At 44.5% G+C, this 21,202-nt stretch overlaps 1 protein-coding gene across 2 annotated transcripts; it reads left to right on the top strand.

Moving 5' to 3' along the window:
• Window positions 1-15,412: 15,412 nt before the first annotated feature.
• On the top strand, window positions 15,413-20,603 carry LOC147624101 (uncharacterized). 2 transcript variants are annotated; one of them, XM_086820763.1, is made up of 3 exons: window positions 15,413-18,817; window positions 18,938-19,099; window positions 19,202-20,603. In XM_086820763.1, the coding sequence occupies exon 1, from the start codon at window positions 17,301-17,303 to the stop codon at window positions 18,531-18,533; it is 1,233 nt and encodes a 410-aa protein (XP_086676889.1). In that variant the 5' UTR covers window positions 15,413-17,300; the 3' UTR covers window positions 18,534-18,817; window positions 18,938-19,099; window positions 19,202-20,603. The 2 variants fall into 2 exon arrangements, with proteins under 2 accessions (XP_086676889.1, XP_086676888.1); XM_086820762.1 differs by having other exon boundaries at window positions 15,413-19,099.
• Window positions 20,604-21,202: the final 599 nt, after the last annotated feature.

Raw genomic sequence — 21,202 nt, 5'->3', positions numbered from 1 at the left:
TTTCTTGTGGCCTATCCTTCCACTTAACTAAATATTCTTTGTACTTAATATGTCGTGTATGTCTGGTTCTTATATCAAGAATTCTTTCTTAAGTTACTTGCATGAAACACATGATGCTTTTTGCATCCTTTTGGTAGTTTTAATTCATAAGAAATCTCACATGCCTTTCTAAGTATGGTGAAAGGGCCAAAATACCTAGGAGATAGCTTAGATAATTTAGAGCGTTTTTAGGTACCTTTAAAAAGACTTTATAATCTTTAGTGAACTCTACCCTTCTTTGGTGTAGGTTTATGTAACTTCTTGCTCTATCTTGAGCTTTTTTAATGCTATCTTGAGCTACTTGATCATTTCATTCATATCCTGAAGAAAGTCTTTGGCCGATCGTACCTTTTCCTTCTGTAACCAAGATTGGAGCTTTATGTCGGAATCCATATATCATCATAAATGGACTAAAGCATGTTGTTGAATGTTATTGTTATACTCTTCCCAATCGGTTTGCCTTTATTAACGCATGCACAAAGCATATCTTCAATGATTTGAATGACCTCTTGGTGAGACCATTTGTTTGTGCATGTTCAACTGCTTCGTATCCAACCTTTGGAAGAGCCCTTCAAAGTGACTATCAAGCTTAATGTCCCAGTCACTACCGGGTAGTCCATAAAGTCTAAGTAGGCACTCCACAAATAGACGAGTCTTCACATCTTTTGGTTGGAATAAAGTTAGCCATTTTCGTCAATGGATCTACTACTACCCACATAGACACATGCCCTCTCTATGGGGCAGTCCTGTAATAAAATCCATGGAAATGCTCTCCCATCTGTTGAAAGATTGTGAAGCAAATAGAAAACACAGATATAGGTCCAAGTACAAGACCTGTAAATGTTGGAAATTGATGTTTATTGCTGAAAATTGAGCAAGAGGGAAGCCCGTAGGTGTTGTACAATGGTAAGAAGCAGAAGCAGCTGCTAATGACCTCAACAAGATGCAGAGAAATGAGATAAACTGGGGAAAGGGGGTCAGCCTTTATATACTCCCGCAGAGTGCTGGTCGGCCAGTTGTAGCAAGCCGACAGCAGGACAATAGAATAAAATGCTATAAAATACCTAAAAAATGGTAGAAAAATGTTGAATAATATCTGCTAAGATATGCCAATGCAGGGCCTCATAAATGGCCAATACAAGCATGAAAATGGTGATGTAGACCATCTGGAGATGATATAATCCAACACCTCCTCTTGAGCGCCAGAGGGGCGGTCCAATATCAACATGCTGAAGTAACACCTCCATAGTAGCTCTCGGAAGTCGTTTGGTGAAGAGATCAGCCACATTGTCCTTGGTAGAACAGCAGGCTAGTCGAAGAAGTCCCAACTCGATCCAGTCACGTACAAAATGATAATGCACTTCAATATGCTTGGATCGTCCCCATATCACAAGATTTTGAGCTAGAGCAATAGCACTTTGAGAATTTGAGAAGATAGTAATCGGGGAAGTATTGGCATAGCACAAATGCTCTAGAATCTGATGAATCCAAAGTGTCTTAGTGGAGGAGAGAAGATAACCTCGGTGGAAGAAGCAGAAGCAGTCCTTTGCTTTTGAGACTTCCAAGAAACCAATCTAGAACCAAGCATGAAGCAATATCCAAACGTAGACCTCCGAGTATCAATACAGCCTGCCCAATCAGAATCTATGAAGCCAACCGAATCAGCACCACAAGAGTAGGTGATGCCATAATCTGAAGTACCTCGAAGATAACGAAGAACTCTCAAAGTTACCTGCCAATGAGACCTTCGAGCGATAGATGAGAAGTGACTGAGGACACTCATAGCATAGGAGATGTCTGGACGAGTGTTGGCAAGGTAAAGCAATGAGCCAACAATCTGCTGGTACTGTGTGGAACCCACCAAGGGTGTATCATCCTCCTTGGATAACTTGGCATTGGGATCCATGGGACAAGAGAGAGGTATACAATCTGACAACCCATAAAGTGAGAGAAGCTTCTTCACATACTTTTGTTGAGAAATGAAGATATAGCCATCTTTCTGCCAAACCTCCAGCCCAAGAAAATAATGTAGAAGGCCAAGATCAGTCATCTCAAATGTCTCTGAAAGCTTGGACTGAGCTTGTGTGACCAACCTAGTATCTGAGCCAAAAAGAATGAGCTCATCAACATACAAAACAATGACACAAATATCTCCATTAGAAAGAAGCACATAGAGATTGCTGTTGCATATGCCCTCTCAAATCCAAGAGATAACAAGAAGGCATCAATCTTCTGATACTAGGCACGGGCTGCCTGTTTGAGACCATAAAGAGCCTTCTGCAGAAGATAAACATGGGTGTCCTGTCCCTGAATCACAAAACCAGGAGGCTGCTCAACCTAAAAGGTGAATTTGGGCATGTTCCTGGATTCATCTAGGTATATATATAAAATCTCCATTCAAAAAAGCAGATTTCACATACATCTGGAACACGGGCCATCTCAAGTGTGCAACCAGAGCCAAAACAATCCTGATGGTGGTATACCTAGTTGTAGGAGCAAATGTCTCATCAAAGTCTTCACTTGCCTTTTGAGCATATCCTCGAGCAACAAGGCGGGCTTTGTACTTGTCCAAAGTACCATATGCATGAAACTTGACTTTGAAAATCCATTTCACACCAATAACACGACGATGTAAAGGCCGTGGCACCAAAGACCAAGTGTTATTCCTCTCAATAGAGGCCATCTTTGCTTCCATGGCTTGTTGCCACTGCGGCTGTGAAAGAGCCTCCTCTGCATAGTCACCAGAAAGGTTTCGGGACAAAACGTTTGGTCTTTCGACTAAGAAACACAGAGGTTTCGTAGTTTTTTCTATATAAATACAATAAAATGGTTTAGAACTTGTAGTTTGTAGAATTTTTTTGTAGGCCTACCTAGTGCTAGCTAGGCACTTAAAATATGGTAAAAGCTTAGGCAATTGTGGTCACAATTGGGCAATTGGGGAGTTGTGGAATTATGACTCATGAGAAATTGGACAATTGTGAGAAATTGGGGATTTATGAGAAATTGGGCAATTGAGAATTTAGGGAATTGGGAATATTGGGGAATTTGTGAGAAATTGGGGGGGAGAGGAGGAGGAGGAGGAGAGGTGATTGCAGGCCGCCTGCAAGAGAGAGAGAGGATGCTTGGGCTGTAGATCGTGTGCAAGAGAGAGAGAGAGAGGATGCTTGCGCTGCAGGTCACGCGCAAAGAGAGAGAGAGAGAAAGAAAGAAAGAAAGAAAGAAAGATATATTAAGCGTCTACTAAAGACCCAATGGGTGTCATGTGCACATATGCCCATACAAGTTCCTCAGCAGAGTAGTTTGGAGATCGGGCCGGGCTTTCAGAGAAAAGGGTTACCAAGGCTGGATGGATGACAGAGGGACGTCGGGAAAAAGAATGGGATGATGACAGTCAACCAAGAGCAGGTTGGAATCCCGTCATCAAGTTTAGCAAAGGGGGATGTCATGTGCACATATGCCCATGGACAAGTTCCTCAGCTAGTCCAGCAGGGGCAGCCAGAAAAAGACCAGAGTTTAGAGCATGCTACAGTTTTGGGGCCAAGGTTGGACTTGGAGAAGGACGTGGATACTCTGTCGGTTGCATGACTAGGTGCTGTCGGCTGCATACAGGTGTTGTCGGCTGTACCAGAGGGGCAAGGCGATTGCAGGCGCTTTAGAGGACAGGGCGGCAGTTGGCGCATCATGATCAAAGAAGAACACCAGTCGGGTAGCGCTGAAGGGGCATTTAAAGCACAAATGACTGGCCGACCAGCAGTCGGCCAGTATACCAAGTGTCCAAGACCACTATAAAAGGCACAGTGTGCTCATAGATAGAACTATTCAATCCTCTAGGGATTGAGTCCCTTAGGGTCCAAGTAGGGACCAGAATTTTGGTGTTTATCACCCTTTTATGAAGACAGCCTAGGGCTGTAGCAGAGTACCCTTTTTGTATTATATGAATATACTGAATTTCCAGCATCTCTCTCTCTCTACTCTCTCTCCATATCTGCGTTTTTGCATCAGCATGTTTCCAGGAGTGTTTAGGGCTGAAAGAAGACTCCCAGAGCTTCGGCATGTTACAATGGGCCTATGAGACCAAAGTGATACAATAATGTCCATGGCATATCAAGAGAGAGAGAGAGAGCCCAACAGTAAAAAAAAACACTTACATAAATTTTTTAAAAAAGACAATTTGTTTTTTTAAGAAACGAAAAAAAATCCCGTTTCTAAAACACGTTTCTGGCGTTTTGGCCGTTTCGGGGTTTGGAGTTTCTCAACCCAGAAACGCGTTTCTATGTGACTGCTCCTTTGGACTCTAAGGCTCATCGATCTCCTAGAGAGAAGTCATGAGAGCATAATTCACTGTGATGAGATGTGGAAGCCCGAGATGAACGGCGAGGTCCAGGGGTGGTGGTAAACATCTGGTTATGGAGCTGTGCATCAGTGAGACCAGAATCTCTAAAGAGTTGCTGAACCGACCGAGGTAGGCCAGCCTTCCTCTCAAAGCGTGAAGAAGACGATCCAGTTGCAGTTGTAGTAGAGGACTCATCCGATGCTACTGGAAGTGGTGATGAAGTAAGCACTGGTGTGGGTAATCTTGGAGTCAAAGCAAGACTCGTAGAGGGACTGGGAGATGGAAAGGCTAGTGCAATAGGAACGGGAGGTTGTAAAGTAGCAGTTGGCACCGGGGTTGTAGCAGGGGGAGGAGGAGCTAGACGTGGAAGAGGTATAAGATCACTAGCATCTGCTGGGAATAGAAAGTTGGATGATGCATCAGGTGGAGAGGGATCAATGTCGTTAAACCGAGCATCACGGGAAATGATGATGTCATCAACCTCCGAATCCCAAAGGCGGTACCCTTTGGATCTCAAACTGAAGCCTGTGAAGATCATCCTCTTTGACTTCGGTGCGAGTGTGGTCCTTTTCTTATCTGGGACATGCACATAAGCAACACAACCGAAAACACGTAGATGAGAAATAGAAGGCTTGTGGCCTGTAAAAGCCTCCTCTAGAGTCATCCCCTCAACCACTTTTGTGAGAGTGGTTACTGAGATAAACTGAGGTAGCCAAAGCTTCACCCGAGAAAGCAGGAGGAAGTCCTGCAGGATGCAACAAAGCACGAGCCATCTCTTTGACGGTCCGGTTCTTTCGTTCCACAACTCTATTTTGTTGAGGAGTGCAAGGAACTGTAGTCTGTCGGTGAATGCCCTTCGAAGCAAGGAAGTCATCAAATGGTACAAGCTCGCCACCATTATCAGTCCGGAGGAATGAAACTCTACCCCTAGATTGATTTTCCACCCTCGCGATCCAAGTCCTGAAACTGGCAAAAGCATCTGACTTGCGAGCCAAAAAACATACCCAGACTTTGCGAGTGTAATCATCCACAAGAAGAAGAAAATATCGAGCCCCGCCAAGAGACTCAACCTCCATAGGTCTTGCAAGATTTGCATGTATAAGCTCCAGTCTTTGGGTTGCTCGATGAGTGGCCTCCTCTGGAAATGCATCTTGATGATGCTTGCCCATCATGCAGGATGAGCAAATGTGAGAGAAAGAAAGAAAGATATATTAACGTCTACGAGAGGCCAAAGTCGGCCTATGAGACAAAAAATAATACAACTGAGGTAGTCCGTTGACAACCTGCGTAGAATGGAACTTTTGTAAGGCAGCAATGGGCACATGAACAAAGCGAGAATGCCACAGAGAAGTATCTGCCTCAGAAACGAAAGCCATCAAGGGGGAGAAAAGCTGATGAATATGGGGATCAATGTGAGGGATCTAGGAAGAAAAATCGGTGATCTTGTAGAGACCCCCATCATGGACTCCATTGGCAACAACTGAGAGAGTCTTCTTGTCAATTACTTCGATGACCTTATCATCAAAGTACACACCAAGTCCCTTCCGAGAAGCTTTGTATACCAAAAACAGATTTTTGGAAATCCGTGGAACACGTAGAACATCATGTAAGGTGGCAGAGGAACCCAAAGAAACATTACCAACACCAGTGACAGGAAGCGAAGAGTTGTCGTCGATATGAATTGAAGAAGGGAGTCTCTGGTAGTCCTCCAAGATATGGGCCTGATTGGTCATGTGGGCAGAAGCACCACTATCACCAACCCATTCCACCGCTTCCAGTGTGTCACTAACCTCTTCAGGAGAAGTCATATCTGTAATCACGAGGAATGAATCCTGTGAAGAAGTGGATGAATCTGAGATTGCCATGTATGCAACTTTTGCAGTTCCCTCCTCTGAAACTTTGCCTTTATCTTTGGTGTTGTCCTTGTCAAATGCTTTAGAAGCATCCTGGGCTTTATACTTGGCTTTGGCTGCTCGAGAATCATCACAACGAGCAAAGCAGCGAGCCTCAGTATGACCTGACCTACCACAATAATCACATTCATTGCTTTTGTCCTTGGATTCCTTAGAATCTTGTTTACCCTTGCCTTTGCCTTTGCTTTTGTTGTTGTTGTTGTTGTTGGAGTTCCCTTTTTTGCCTTTGCCTTTGCCCTTGTCAGAGGCAACAAAGACAGACTCCGACTTGCCTTTTCCGCGAAGCATGCACTTGTCGTGGAGATAACTCACGACTTCCTCAAAAGGGGGAAGAGGATCACAGAAATAAATATTACCTCTAAAAGAATCAAAGGAAGCAGGCAACTTACCAAGAAGTTTATGGATGGGATTGTTGATGGTGCTCCCGTACTCCTCAAGCTAGAGCTTGATACGGGTGAACTCTCCAACCTTCTCAATCAAGTTATCTGATTCATTGATTGTAAGCTTCTCCAGATCTGACTCCAATTTGGCAATCTTCATTGTTGAAACTCTACCATACCGCCTCTGGATCTTTGTCCACATCTGATGAGCATTACTGCGGGTAGAGACAAATTGTGCTTGTATAGATGGAGTCGTGCAATGGATGATGATAAGACGAGCCCAACCATTCAATATGCTTCTCAAAGCAGGGTCCACCAAGTGAGGTGTGGAGATAGCCATCCACACACCGGCTCCTTCCAGCAACAACTGAGTGTAGAAAGACCAAGTATGATAGTTTGTTGTTGGAAGCTTCATGGAGTCATTGACTTGGGGAGGATTGTAGGATGGTATGTGGGTGTGGAGATAGTGAGGTTGCAGAGGTTACTTGGCAGGATTGGGTTTCCACTGGTGGAACCCATGGTCATCCAGAGGCATTTTGTTCGTGAAAAGATTGTTGTTGATGACATCTTGCTAGAGTTCTGGTCGACGGGTGGACCTCTTCACGAAGTCTCTATCTTAGGCTATGCTCTGGCGGCACTCCAGCTCCTTGGGGTTGGTTCCACATCCAGGAGCTGAGAGGGGGTGTTAGCAGTCATCTCCTGTCTGTATATTTACACCAGGGCCTCTGTTGTGGGTGTGCCCGCCCGATTTAGATGTTTTCTCATTTTTCCCCACTCTCCATATTTTTCCCTATTTTTTCCAGGTATGGGAGGCTATCCTGTGCTTGTTGGCTGGTCCAGACACTGGCCGATTGCCCCTGTTGCTCCCCGACCTTCCCTGTATGCTGGCCGACTGGAGTTGCAGCAGGTCGTGGACCTTTTGAGGCTCTCGGCTGTCTTTTGAGCAGGCCGACTGGCTGATGGGGCCATATAAAATGGCCCCTTGGCCCCCCACACTTTGTATTCAGTTTTCGGGATTTTCTCTTGTGTATATAGCAGAGTTATACGCTTTTCTCTCTCCCTCTCTATTGCTGTGTTTTTCTGCAGTGCACTTGCTCTAGTTTTTCAGATCTTGTCTTCATCTTCGCTGCATATTCTGACAAGTATGTGGGTAGGGGTGGGAGCAAGACCTAGATGAGAGAAACTCAGAGAGGAAAGATTGGGAATAGGAACCGCATGTGGAGCGGCGGGACAAGGGATGTGATGGTGCTGGAGAATCAACAATCAATAGGAGAGGAGCAGTAGTAGAGAAACCTCGTGAAGCCATGTCCTTTGACAAGAAACCTTCTTTGAAGAAAGGGGCTGAAAAAATCAGCAAGTCCTCCTCTCAGGCTGTGCACAGCAACAAGAAAGGGGAGGGAGGGTGGGAAACTAAAAGAAGATAAAGAAGGAAGATCTCTCCAAGATGTAGATCCTTGTCCTCAGTACCTGAAAGAGGGCTTCGGCAATCCAATCAGCATAAAAATCAGCAATCTTTGCTGAAAATTCAGAAATACAATAGTCCCAAGTGTCGAATGAAGAAAACGTAGCAATCTTGAGGAAGCCTTTGCTCCGGAAGAAAACGCAGCACCTTCTACGCTGAAATCTGCAGAAAACGCAGCAAACTGTCTAAGCCTCTGCTCCAAAACAGAAAATGCAGCTCTCTTCTACTTACAGGTCAGCGTTTTTCTCTGATACCATGAAAGAAAGTGAAGCAAATAGAAAACACAGCTGTAGGCCCAAGTACAAGACCTGTAAATGCTGGAATCTGATGTTTATTGCTGAAAACTGAGCACGAGGGAAGCCCGTAGGTGCTGCACTATGGTAAGAAGCAGAAGTAGCTGTTAATGACCTCAACAAGATGTAGAGAAATGAGATAAACGGGGGGGAAGGGGGTCAGCCCTTATATACTCCTCCAAAGTGCTAGCTGGAGCTGGCCGATAGCAAGACAGTAGCATAAAATGCTATAAAATACCTAAAAAATGGTAGAAAAATGCTGAATAATATATGCTAAGATATGCCAATGTAGGGCCTCATAAATGGCCAATACAAGCATGAAAATGGTGATGTAGACCATCTGGAGATGATATAATCCAACATCTGCCGCTTGGGCTCTCAAAGAATTTAGCAGACTACCTACTTAAGACGTTATGTGAAACTGATAGGGGACCCAGAGGCAATGGACAAACACTTCAGATGCCAACAAAGATATGAAAACACAATGGAAAATAACCATAAACAATGCTAAAGGGAACACAACACTAAGAAAAAGAGAGAGAAGAATACACCTGACCATTGTACCACTGTACGGTCTGCACTTCAGGAACAAGAGAGAGAGAGAGAGAATGTCAAACTGCTGCCCGCCAGTCGCCCAGAAGAGGGAGCAGGTGGCTGTCCATGCTGGACCGTGCTGCTATACTTGCCGTACAGTGCTGTTGTACCTGCTATACGGCTTGTACCAGCGAAAGAGAGAGGTGGTGAGCTGGCTGGCCTGCTGTCCACAGTACGACCAGTGCAAGAGGAGGAAGGAGCTGCCCGCAACTGTACCTGCTGTATGGCCAGATCATAGAAGAGGATCTGCTGCTGTACGGCCAGTCACTCAGGAGGGAGAAACAGAGTAGGTTGGCCTGTAGAGAGAGAAAGCCCCCAGTATGCTGAAGATGGATGCGCATGATAATAAAACAGCCCAAACCTGCTTTAATAGAGTTGACTAGCTCTATTTTTGAAGTACTTTTCCCCCTTTTTGACTAAAAGGGCTGAACCAGCCCAAAATATCCACTTTATGCTTTCTTTGGCTTGTACTCCAAGTTTTGGCCCAAAAATATCAACTTTATGCTTTTCTTGGCTTGATGCCCAAGTTTCATCTAGGCGCCTCCTTTTGTCCACTTGTCCAAGCCCAAAAATAATAATATGTCCAGCCCATCATTAATGATATGTGAACACACCGACTTATAAATATTATAAGTCACTTTGATGAATAAATTCCCATGCTGCTTATGTTGTATGGCCATCTTTTAGGCCAAACCATGCCAATAAAATGCTCTAGCTTTCTTGTGTGGAAAATTCCCGTTCGCACCTTGGTTCCGCTCAGTGTGTGAAACACTCGTCAAGATTGGTGAAGGGACCAAACGATGACATTATGTCTTCGTCACTTGACATTTCTGGCACTTTGAAACACAATCTTGGGCGTCCTTGTTCGTACTTGGCCATAAAATTGCCTCTTCAGAAGAGTATTAAGTCTGTTGAATTATGGGGTGTCTAGTTCAGGATTGTCATGACATAAAGAAGTTGGCGCTTGAGATCATGATCTCATGGTATGCAAACACGTCCCCTATAGAGCAGATACCCATCTTCAATAGTATATTTCTTCCATTTGAGTCCTTCCTCAACACCTTCTTGTGGTGCTTCCTCATTTGCACCCATCCTTGATGCAACTTTTAGAAAGCCTCTCTATTTGTATTCCTTTCCTCTCACATCCACACTTTGATCCGGTGCCACATTGCAGCTGCCTTAGTGGCAAAGTTAGAGGCTATATATGGGCAGTTTGGAGGAGTTTTGAGAGCCCTATCAGTGCCCAAGACATTTACCAATGATTGGGACAAGTATTGGGCACAATATGAACACATTTATTAACATTTTTAATGATGTTTTGTGGCCTGAAAAGGGTTGGCTGATCGACTTGCTATCAAAATCCCTATTTAAAGGCAGGTCAAGGGTAAAATTAGTGTTTTTGCATCAACTTTTTTGCTTTTTCAGCATAGTAGAGTGCTAGAAAGTCTAGATTTCACCTTAGCATAGTTCTAGTGCAACTCCGTGTGGGGCAAAAAAGGTTTCTCAAAACACCGGACCATTAATACAAAATTGTAAAAGAGAGATGTGTACATCTGACAATACACAGAGGCCGGAATGGGCCGATCCTTGTAACTACACCGGCTAGGTGTGAACGTTCTTGGGCACCATCTTGTGAATAATACGCACGTCACACTTAATATGTTAAAGCCACATTGCACATAACAATTGAATGATACATCTTTGCACTAGATAATATGCCAAAAGGGACGAGCATTGGACAGTACACCACCACTGGGGCCGTGAACGGACCAACCCCCCTCAATACTGAAGTATATTATTGGAGTATTTAAATTTGTACAAAGTTCCAAGGGCTTGCCAACCATATAATCCAATGCAATGCAAGTATGAAGACAAGTTACCCAAACAATGCCCTACTTGTCGAATGAGTCTAAATAGCCTAGCCACCAGCCTCATACACTTGGAGGGAAGTGAACGCAAAACTTAGTCCAAGGACCAAGACCACGCACAAACAGGCACTCTCGTACCAGAGCCTAGCTCACACCGTCGCAAAGACCATGGCTCAAGCCTCCTTGGTACGAGTACACAAACATGTACAGGTACGGGAACAAGTACGAGTACACGAACAAGTACTGGTACGCGGTGTCAATAGCAGGTACTCAAGCAGGTACACTTGGTGCCAGTTCCCAAAACATACATCTGGTACTGTAGATGTAGGATGATATTCAGCAGGTACTTGCAGGTACAGTAGAGTTTTCAGCATGTACTTGCAGGTATAGTTAGGGCTTCAGCTTGTACTTGCAGGTACAGTTAGGGTTTCAGTGGGTACACAGTCAAGTACAGCAGGCGGCTACAGCAGGTACATCAGGTACAGTAAGCGGCTACAGCAGGTACATCAGGTACACGGGGAGGTACAGCAGGTACAGTAGGGTTTCCAGCAGATGAACTTGCAGGTACAGTAGGGTTTCTAACAAATGTACTTGCATGTACAGTAGGTTTAAGCAAGTACTGCAGGTACTGTAGGGTTTCCAGCAGGTGTACTTGTACCTGCAGGTGCAAGTACAGGGCAGCCAGGCGTGTGAGCCGAGCAATGATGCGCTTCCTTTCCAATGAGAGAGAGAGAGAGAGAGAGAGAGGGGGAGAGAAGCACTCGTGGGATAGGTTGGTGAAGGGGTCCAACCCCCATCTGACATGTGGCAGTGTCCACCTTTAATGAAGGTGGGCACCTCCTTTAGTGCCCACTGAATAAAGAGGGTTCACATGAGCAAAAGGGTGCCCAAAGATTGGGCTGCCCATACCCCGCTCACTGGCCAGTGGCCGGTGCCCAATTTTAATGAATGTGAACAGTGAAGGTTATAAAATCTTTATAAAATTAAACAAGGGTTTAAATGAATACTTACCACGTGTTCACATGCCACAAACCATCCGCACTCACCTGGTTCACAGGTGGACGTCTCTTACCCATGAACTGGACATGTCATAGTAGGCAGTCACACGAAAACAAGTCACGCGAAAACATTTTCAAGCAGGCAGAGATGCGTGCACATGCATTATGCAATGGATATATCTTATGTTCTTGGAACCTGTAAATAGCAGGCCTTCCCGAGCACGGAACTGGCTCAGTGTGAAGCCTAAACTGGGATCCCTGACAATGGGTTCCATGTCTAGGCCACACTACGGGCGACACGAGGCCTGGCCCTCCGTAGGTGATGCGAGTCCTGGCCTCAGTACGGGCAACACGAAGCTCCCTGGCCTCCTGTACCTTGGCACAAAATAGGGGGAGACAACTTGGGTAGCCAAATGGTGACATCCCCACCCCCGCTCCCCCCCTCCCCCCCCCTCCGGCTTCTAAATAGTTGGCCCCAACTGAAAAGTTCCAAATATGCATGAAGAAGCTGTGGGTAATCTTTGAAGTAGTCTTCATCAACCCATTTTGCTTCGAGAAAGCTTACCGGCAAGTAAGCTTTCTCTCCTTGTGAAACACAATCTACTCAGGTTAAAGAACTTCCTCTAGCTCATTAACCTCTAGCAGCTCTTCTATGATAGGCTCTTTTGGCTCTAGCCCCACATACTTCTGCAATAGACTCACGTGAAAGGCATTGTGAATCGATCAGGCAATGCAAACTGGAAAGCAACCTCATTGATATGCTTTGATCACCTTAAAAGGTTTGTAATACCTGGTAGAGAGCTTAAGGCATGCTCCATTTGTTCCGCACGAACCTGAAAAGATTCTTGGATTTCGTGAAAGAAAATTGTGTAATACGCTTATCACGGAATACAAGATCAAGTGGAAGGATCGTGTTGAGGAGGACGCTACATGGGAGACATTGACTACTCTTCAGAGAGATTACCCTGGCTTTTTAGTGAGCTCAGGAGCGAGGAAGGGGAGTATGTCATGTGCACAGTGTGTATCTACCGTGTGCTACACGCACGCAAGACTAGTTTCGAGGCTTGGGGAAGCTTAGAGCTAGGCAGGCTGATTGGCGAGCTGAGTTAGGGATATACTAACGGGCAGGTACCCAAGTATGGACGGGCGGGCGTTCAAGTGTGGACGCCCGATGACCGGCCAAGAGGCTATAAAAGGGTGGCCAAGGTTAGTTATTGGGATATAGAGAGTCTCGCGAGTTTGTGAGAGCTCTATGGTCTTGGAGCCTAGATCTAGTGCAGACGTGCACCTGCTTTACGCAGCCGAGGCCGGCAGCAATCTCGAGGCCCGCGAGGGTAGCTTCGTGGCGGTATGGGACATCGCGAGGAGGAGATTGGTCGGTACGTCAACCTAGTTAGCTCAGCTCGTGGCTCGGAGGGGACAGCCAAGTCTGTGGGCTTGCCCACGGCTGTCATGGTTGGGAGGTGAGTCGGGCCTGCACCCCCTTGTTTGTTTGTTTGTAGGATTCGAGTCTCGTACCAGGAACGATCACGAGGAGATCCGTGGGGATTTGACACAAGGTGTTACCAATCATGATAGTCCTGTAGTTGCTGGGGCCCATGGGGTCACCTGCTTTCAAGATAGGTACAATTGTATTCGATTTTATGGAATGCCTTATTTCTGCTAATACTTGTCTAGTCTTTCTTCATAAACTTTGTAATGTGAGACGTATTGTAGATGACCTCTTTGTTCCCGACATTCCTTCCTTTCAAGAGTTTTTGTATATCAGTCCAAATTCCTTACGTGGAGGGATCTATCCCAAGGAATTTTGCGAACTTAACTGCACCTCGAATAGCGATAGTTGTGCTTTTTTAGACCTTAAGATCACTCAATCATCTTCAGGCTTCATAGTAGATATTTATGACAAACGCTTACAACCTGAATATGCTAACTTAAAGATCATTCGGATTCCACACTTTTCTTCCAATATTTCTGATACAACTAAGTATGGTGTTATGTGCTTTCAACTTTTTAGATTCTCTCGTCTTTGCTCTACTAAATTCGGCTTTATTTCTCAATCATGCCATCTTATTTTGCTGCTTGTCGAAAAAGGTTATAGTTTCAATATGATTTTGAAAAAGGTTCGTTCTTTCATGAATCGTAGTAAATTTATCTTTGGTATTTGAGCTTTTGGAATGTTTAAAATGATAAGGAGTAAGTTTTACAGAAGTGGGGAGTTGAAAAGCCCACTTAATTCATAATTCAATGCTCTTTTTTGCAAAAGTGGCTTTGTTCTAGCTTAGAGTAGGGTTTGTTGTTTTAACTTAAGAGTAGGCCTTGTTTAGTCTTTTTGTAGTTCTTTCTTGCTCTAGCTTAATATAGTCTTAGTTTGGTTATTTCCTATGTTTTGTGATTCTTTGTTGTTATACCTTAGAGTAGACTTTGAGTGCTAGTCTCTATCATGGCTGAGTATGCCCATCACCTCCGGAGAGTGATAGAAACTCAGTTCGCTGGTTTTATAAAGCATGTTCTTTTGGACTAACCTTATACAAACTTGCACCTACTCTTGGGCATTGATGACGTGAGTAGGGATGTCATAGCTTATTGTCCACGCTATGCATGATAGAGTTGATGAACCTACACTTCATGTTCGGACAGGCATTGGAGTTAATGGTTGCACTTTTGAGTCGAAGTCTTTTTTAAAGTTTAGCTTAATGTTTGGTTCTAGCTCTTAAGTTTACAGTTCTCTGTTTTGCTATTTTGTGTTGTTGTTTAGTATCTCAGCTCAAAAGGTTTAAGTTCTTATTAACAAGAAGTGTGTATGCTTTTGTGCGTGTGTTTTTTATTATTTATTTTTTAAAGTTTCTTTCATTCATGTAATTGTTTTGTTTTGTTTTCTTTTTTTTTTTTGTTTTCTTGTTTTTGTTTTTGTTTTTTTGTTTGTTTTGTTTTGTTTTGTTTTGTTTGTTTGTTTTTATTTGTTTGTTTGTTTGTTTGTTTTTTATTTATTTTTGGTTAATGTCTTAATTAAAAGTCTTCGTTTGATATTATCTTTTGATTTCATCTCCTTAGTAGCTAGGTTTGTTAGTTTATTTATTTTTGATCTTTCAAATGCTTTGTTTTTGTCTTTGTCCTTCTTCACTATTATTTCTTTCTCAAATCTCTCGATTCATAAGTTCAGATTTTTCTGACCTTATGAAGGTATATACAATAGTATTCGATGACTAGTTGGTGGGGAAGCCCTCACATAGAGCCTTGTTAAACATGTGAACCAGTAAAGGGGCTAGCGTGTCCCTAGCATGAGAGAAATGCTCGATGAGGAGTCCATCATGATCTTGTGCTCTCCCAGTCTGCATCTTGTCAATAACATCTCTCACCATGCTCAAGTGAAAGAAGGAAGAGTGTGGGGGACGAGGTTCGGGTGGATGGGCGAGAGCTGGTTGCTCGGGGGCATGGTAGAGAGAGGTGGCATAGGTGTGCCAGGTGCCAGGTGAAGTAATCGGAGTCGGCATGCTATGATCCTGGAACTAGGAAAAAAATAACTTAAAGATGGGGGTTGCACCGATAGTGACAGAGACTCTATTCCACACAGTGACATACTGGCATAGGCTATGGGAGCTTCCACTTGATAGATACCCCTGGCTAGCCTTGGAGTCCTCGAGACAGTTGACACTTGAGGGAGATACAGAGTGCTGGTATGCACAGGTAGGCACTTGGTTTGGCATGCACGGTATGCAGATGGAGGCACTCCCCCCCTTCCAGTATAGCATAGAGGCCCCGTCATTTGCTCTCAGCCGCACAGAGCGGAACATGGTTATCAGGAAGGACATTGCAGACTGGATACTCAGAGGACATGGAGTTCACCTAGTCGTCCACTGGGGACAAAGATGGCCTTCTACAGAGATCACCTCCTATGCCTGACAGAGGATGGGTTCATCATCCGTCCACGCTACATGGACATACACCTATCCTTTGGGGTGAGTTGTGCGATCGGCCAGATCCGCACCTCGTCCCACCAGCTAAGAGTGGAGACTGCCAGATATGGGCCTAGGGCGGCCGCACCAGAGGACAGGATATGCCAGCTCTGTCACATAGAGCCCGAGAAAGAGGACCATTACATATGCCGATGTCCCGTGTACTATGAGATTCGGGGGAGGTTCCACTGCCTCTTCCGAGCTGGGTTCGGACCACTTTCCAGGATCATGGACTTCCCAGATCAGAGATGCCTAGGACTTTTTCTTCTAGAGCTCCGTATACACAGGGAGTCCTTAGTGAGATCCAGATCAGCTGTACTTGCTCGAGGACCAGCACAGAGAGCTCTCACTGACTTCTTCCATACCAGCACTCCGAGGGCCGATCCACCCATCATACCCAGACCACAGGCTAGTGTAGGAGCTCGGCCGAGAGGTGTGACACTCGATAGAGCCACTGAGTTATGCAGAGCTCGACGCCCCAGACCCCATGGCCCTCGCCCACGGCCACGCCACCACAGGAAGATCCGGGCCATCATCTCCCATCATCGCAGGACCTTCTCGTGCCAGCTCAGTTTTACCACCTTGAGCACCATGTCATAGCAGCCCATGAGGGATGTATTAGGGTGATATGAGAGCTCTCTGTTCATGTACCTAGATCAGATTTTAAAGTTCTAGATTTTTGTTATCTTTCTTTATTACTATTTTGTACCCAGGATTATGTACCTCATGGATATGATGTAACCTTTTGGTCTCATAGGTCATTTTGGCCTTTTGAAGACGTTAATACAACTTTCTTTCTTTCTTTCTCCCTCCTCTCTCTCTCTCTCTCTCTCTCTCTCTCTCTCTCTCTCTCTCTCTCTCTCTCTTCCATGGACAGTTTTGTATCACCCCAATGAGATAGCTATATTTATGTTTTCATTCTGTTTTATTTTCCATTCCATGATGAGATATGCCATGGACATTATTGTACCACTTTGGTCTCATAGGCCCATTGGGTCTTTAGTAGGCGCTTAATATATCTCTCTCTCTTTTTATGTTCTTAGTTTTCCATGACGAGTTTCCATGGATAGTTTTGTATCACCCCAGTGAGATAGCTATATTTATGTTTTCATTCTGTTTTATTTTCCATTCCATGATGAGATATGCCATGGACATTATTGTACCACTTTGGTCTCATAGGCCCATTGGGTCTTTAGTAGACGCTTAATATATCTTTCTTTCTTTCTTTCTCTCTCTCTCTCTACTTAGAATTTAGTACCTGGAGACTCTCTCTCTCATGAATCATGAATGATCATTGGTGACACACAGACTCTATTTTCAGCCTATTTTCAGTCCTCTATTAATTTTGCATTTTTTCCAATCATTCCCTCTATTTTCGGAAATTCAGCCCCTTGAACAATCCCTTTTTAATGTATTTTTTCCAATCCTCATTTCCGAATTTCTCTATTTTCAAAAATTCAGCGACTAATGTGGCTTCTAATGTTGATTTTTTTTAATTGCAGCTTGTCCAAGATGCCAAAGGCACCAAATCCTTACTGGGCTGCACACACCATCATACTTAATAGCACATCATCAGCAGGTTCAGGCACTCGTCATTGGAAGTGCCGTTATTGTAACTTGCAGCAGTCTAGCTCGATCACAAGGGTCATCTGCCACATGTCAAAGTTGGGGGGCAAGGGAATTGGTGGGTGCCCAAGTATTCCACAGGAGATGGCTGATGCTATTATAAGGGAGAATCCCAAGGAGTTTCCACATGGCAGAGAGATTCGTAGCACTATCGTTGATGACGATATGTTGTTGGATCCTTTGTCTACAGATGCAGCACCTAGCAGAAAGAGGGCTAGGATTTCTGAGGATGAGGAAGTGCTTGCTTCTTCTGCACCTATTGGGCAGCCTTCTACACAACGCAACATTAATTCCTCCTTGCACTCCATGTCATGGATCAAGGAGAGGCAACGTAGGGTTGAGATTGAGATAGAGCGCACTCTCATTGAGTGTAATATCTCTTTCAATGTGCTACGCATAAACCAATGGAAGAGGATGATTGCCGCTGTTGCAGCTATAGGCAATGTGGATGGGTGGACATGTTTAGAGTACAATAAGATGAGGACCACCATGTTGGAGGAAGAGAAGGAGAGGATTGAGACTTCTCTCCAACCTATCAAAGAAGGTTGGAATAAGTTTGGTTGCACCATCATTTCAGATGGTTGGAGTGACACGAGGCGGTGCCACATAATAAATATCTTGGTCTCTTCATGTCTTGGAACCTACTTTTTGCGTGCAGTTGATGCAGGCAAGGCAGGGGAGCGGATCATAGCTGATTTTATCTACCACCACATTCGTCAATCTATTGTGGAGGTGGGGGTAGAGAATGTGGTGCAAGTGGTAACAGACAATGCCTCTAACTGCAAGAGGATGGGTGAGCTGATTGAGGAAGAGTTTCCAAGCATTGTGTGGACTCCTTGTGCTGCACAATCCTTGGATCTTCTTATGGAGGATATTGGGAGCTTGAGTTGGGTGAAGCCCATCATCGAGGATGCTACACGCATAGCTTCTTTCTTTAGAAAGAAGCACCAAGCATTGGCTATTTTTTGCTCTCATAGTGCGAAAGATATCATACGACTCTCCAAGACCAGATTCGCTTATATGTATTTGGTCTTGGAGCGTTTGTATGATGTTCGAGATGCTCTTCGTCGATAAGTGGTATGGCAGCACTATTGCATCCTCTCTACAAGAGTGCAGATATTTTCATGGACACGACGCTTCTATCCATGAGAGATCAGTACATGAGTCATGTAGTGACCGATGAGCAGCAGGGACACATTGATCGAGAGATGATAGGATACTCCAATAACCTTGGAGAATTCTATAGCCGCGGTGTTTCTATGCTGCCAAAGGTGTGTAAGATGCCTCTTGATTGGTGGGAGACACATGGATACCATCAGCCTCAACTAAAAGCCCTTGCACTTCGGCTATTATCCCAGGTAATAATACAAAATAGTAAATACATATTGATTATTGATAAATTATTCGGCTTTGGAGTCTTTAAGGACCCAGGCTTTAAGATTTGTTATGACTAAGACTTGAATCTTCGTGGATTTAAGGATTGTTTCTCTGGAGCTTGTGAGAGAAACTGGAGTTCTTACTCTCTTATTCACACGAAGATCCGAAATCGCTTGAGCACAGCTCAACTAGAGAGGTTGGTGTTTTGCAAAGCCAACCTTCGACTAATTCGGAATCTTCGAAAGATGGATAGACCAAAATATGTACGTGATTTACGACATACTGAATCCTGATGCACTTCAAAGTTCATAGTAAGCTTAAAGTGATTAGTCACTAATAACTACTAGTGAATACATGCTCCATAGGTTGATGTTGAGGAGTTCGAGCGCCACAGCCAGCAACATGCCGAGGAGAGCGACATAGTGCGTGATGAGCAGGAGGAGATATATAGACAGCTTCACAGAGAGCTCGAGAACATTGATAGCTGAGTCACTTGAGCTCGGTCTCGAGCTCTCACTACCAGCTCCCTTACTTCTTCAACTCAGCAGAGGCACCAGGGTGTATACTCGTGGTGCACATGCCAGAGGGAGAGCCGCCAGAGCGATCAGTAGAGGTGGTCCAGAGTACCAGATGCAGACTCTTCCAGAGGAGATACCTGGGACCTCTACCATTGTTGAGGAGATACCTGGTGATGTGGGGGAGCGGGAGGCACTATATGATTCTGATGGAAATCTTCTCTCACAGATGGAGACTACTCATCATCCTCATCTTCAGGCTTGGACGATGATGAGTGAGGGCCAGCCATATGGCTATTGGCGTTTGTACTTTGTAGTATGTAGTATGTACTAGGATTTCAGCTTCAGCATGACAATCCTTCATGATATATGCAGTGCAGCTCATTTGACATTTATATAGCATACATGTTTGCATTTCAATTGTTTTTTGTGTATCTTTGTGTACCAATGTTGCTAAATTATGAATGATTTATATAATGTGTTTTTTTAAATATACACATTTTTTTTAAAAAAGTGAACGTACTTAAAGTACTCATCCCGATGCGTACTCGTACGCATACCGTAACGTACCGCACCATACCTAAAGCACTCAACCACTATGGGATGAAATCTTTGCTGCAGATGAGTATGTTCGAGATCTGGATACAACTCTCACAGGTATGGACAACCATACAAAGAACTCGGGAAAAACATAAGAAAACTGCAGATAAACATTGCAAGTGGAGGAACACCATGGAAGGGTAGGTATAGACCTTGGTGTGTGTTCTAGGCATGGTTTAGTACATGTGGAAGGACTCCATGGAAGGATTGAAATCTTGGTGTGAGCTCCTAGCACAATTGGTTGCATGTGGAAGGGCTCCATGGAAGGATTGATATCCTGGTGTGAGTTCCTGGCATGACTTAGTACATGTGGAAGGGCTTCATGGAAGGGGGGATACCTTGGTGAGAGCTCCTGGCATGCTGGTGAAGTCTCATGGAAGGTTGGACAGCCTGGTGAGCATCCTTTATACCTTTATGGGCGGTGCCCGAGAAGGGTTTAGTACAAGATGAATAAGTTGGGAGATGGAATCCAGAATATTATGTATAAAGCATTTTTCTGTGTTTTGACATGCATGAATGACTTGTCTTGACTACCTGGACAATGCCTGGTATTTCTGCTTGTGATTGTCCATGGGCTCCGAGGATGCCTGGAAACCTGTGGGGACGCGTGTGTGCACACTTGTTTGGGACTAAGGCGGTGGTCTTATGTGTTTTGCAGGTGGTGACCCCAAACTCAATTTACAGCTTATATTTTATTATACTAAGGTTTATGAGTGCAGGTGTTCACATACACTGAAATTTGGGTGGACAAATTATAAAGTGTTCACATACACTTAAGTTTGGGTGGACAATTTTTAAAGTGTTCACATCAAAAGGACCAGTTTTTAATAAAACTTGGCCACTACTCAAAGTGGGCAGCCCATCTAGCCAAAAAAGCTCCACGAGTTGCTATTCTGGGGGGAAGGGCCAAAATCAACTAGGCACCCCCCTTTCCAGCTGTTTTTGGCGGTGGAACATCTTGGGCTTGAGATAGTTGTCAGTGGAGCATGCAAAAGAGCTTGGGAGAGCTGGTCGGTGATGGACAGGGCTGATTTATAGCTGGTCGCTTGCCTCCACAGATTCTACAGGCAAAAGTGATTCTTCTCTCCCATGAAGCAGGCGACCCCTTCTGGCTACTCTACAGGGCTGGTTGACTGCTGTACAGCAGGTTTCTAGGCTGAATTTTGATGCTCAGAAGGCTCGGAGTTCAAGGCAAATGACAGGGCACCCATCTCATCTCTTGGGGTGACCTGTACAGCATATTTGTGGGCT

This window comes from Cibotium barometz, chromosome 26, assembly GCF_041138505.1.
Source record: "Cibotium barometz isolate CiBa-2024 chromosome 26, ASM4113850v1, whole genome shotgun sequence".
In the NCBI taxonomy this organism is placed as follows: domain Eukaryota; kingdom Viridiplantae; phylum Streptophyta; class Polypodiopsida; order Cyatheales; family Cibotiaceae; genus Cibotium; species Cibotium barometz.
This window is presented reverse-complemented; position numbering and strand designations above follow the sequence as displayed.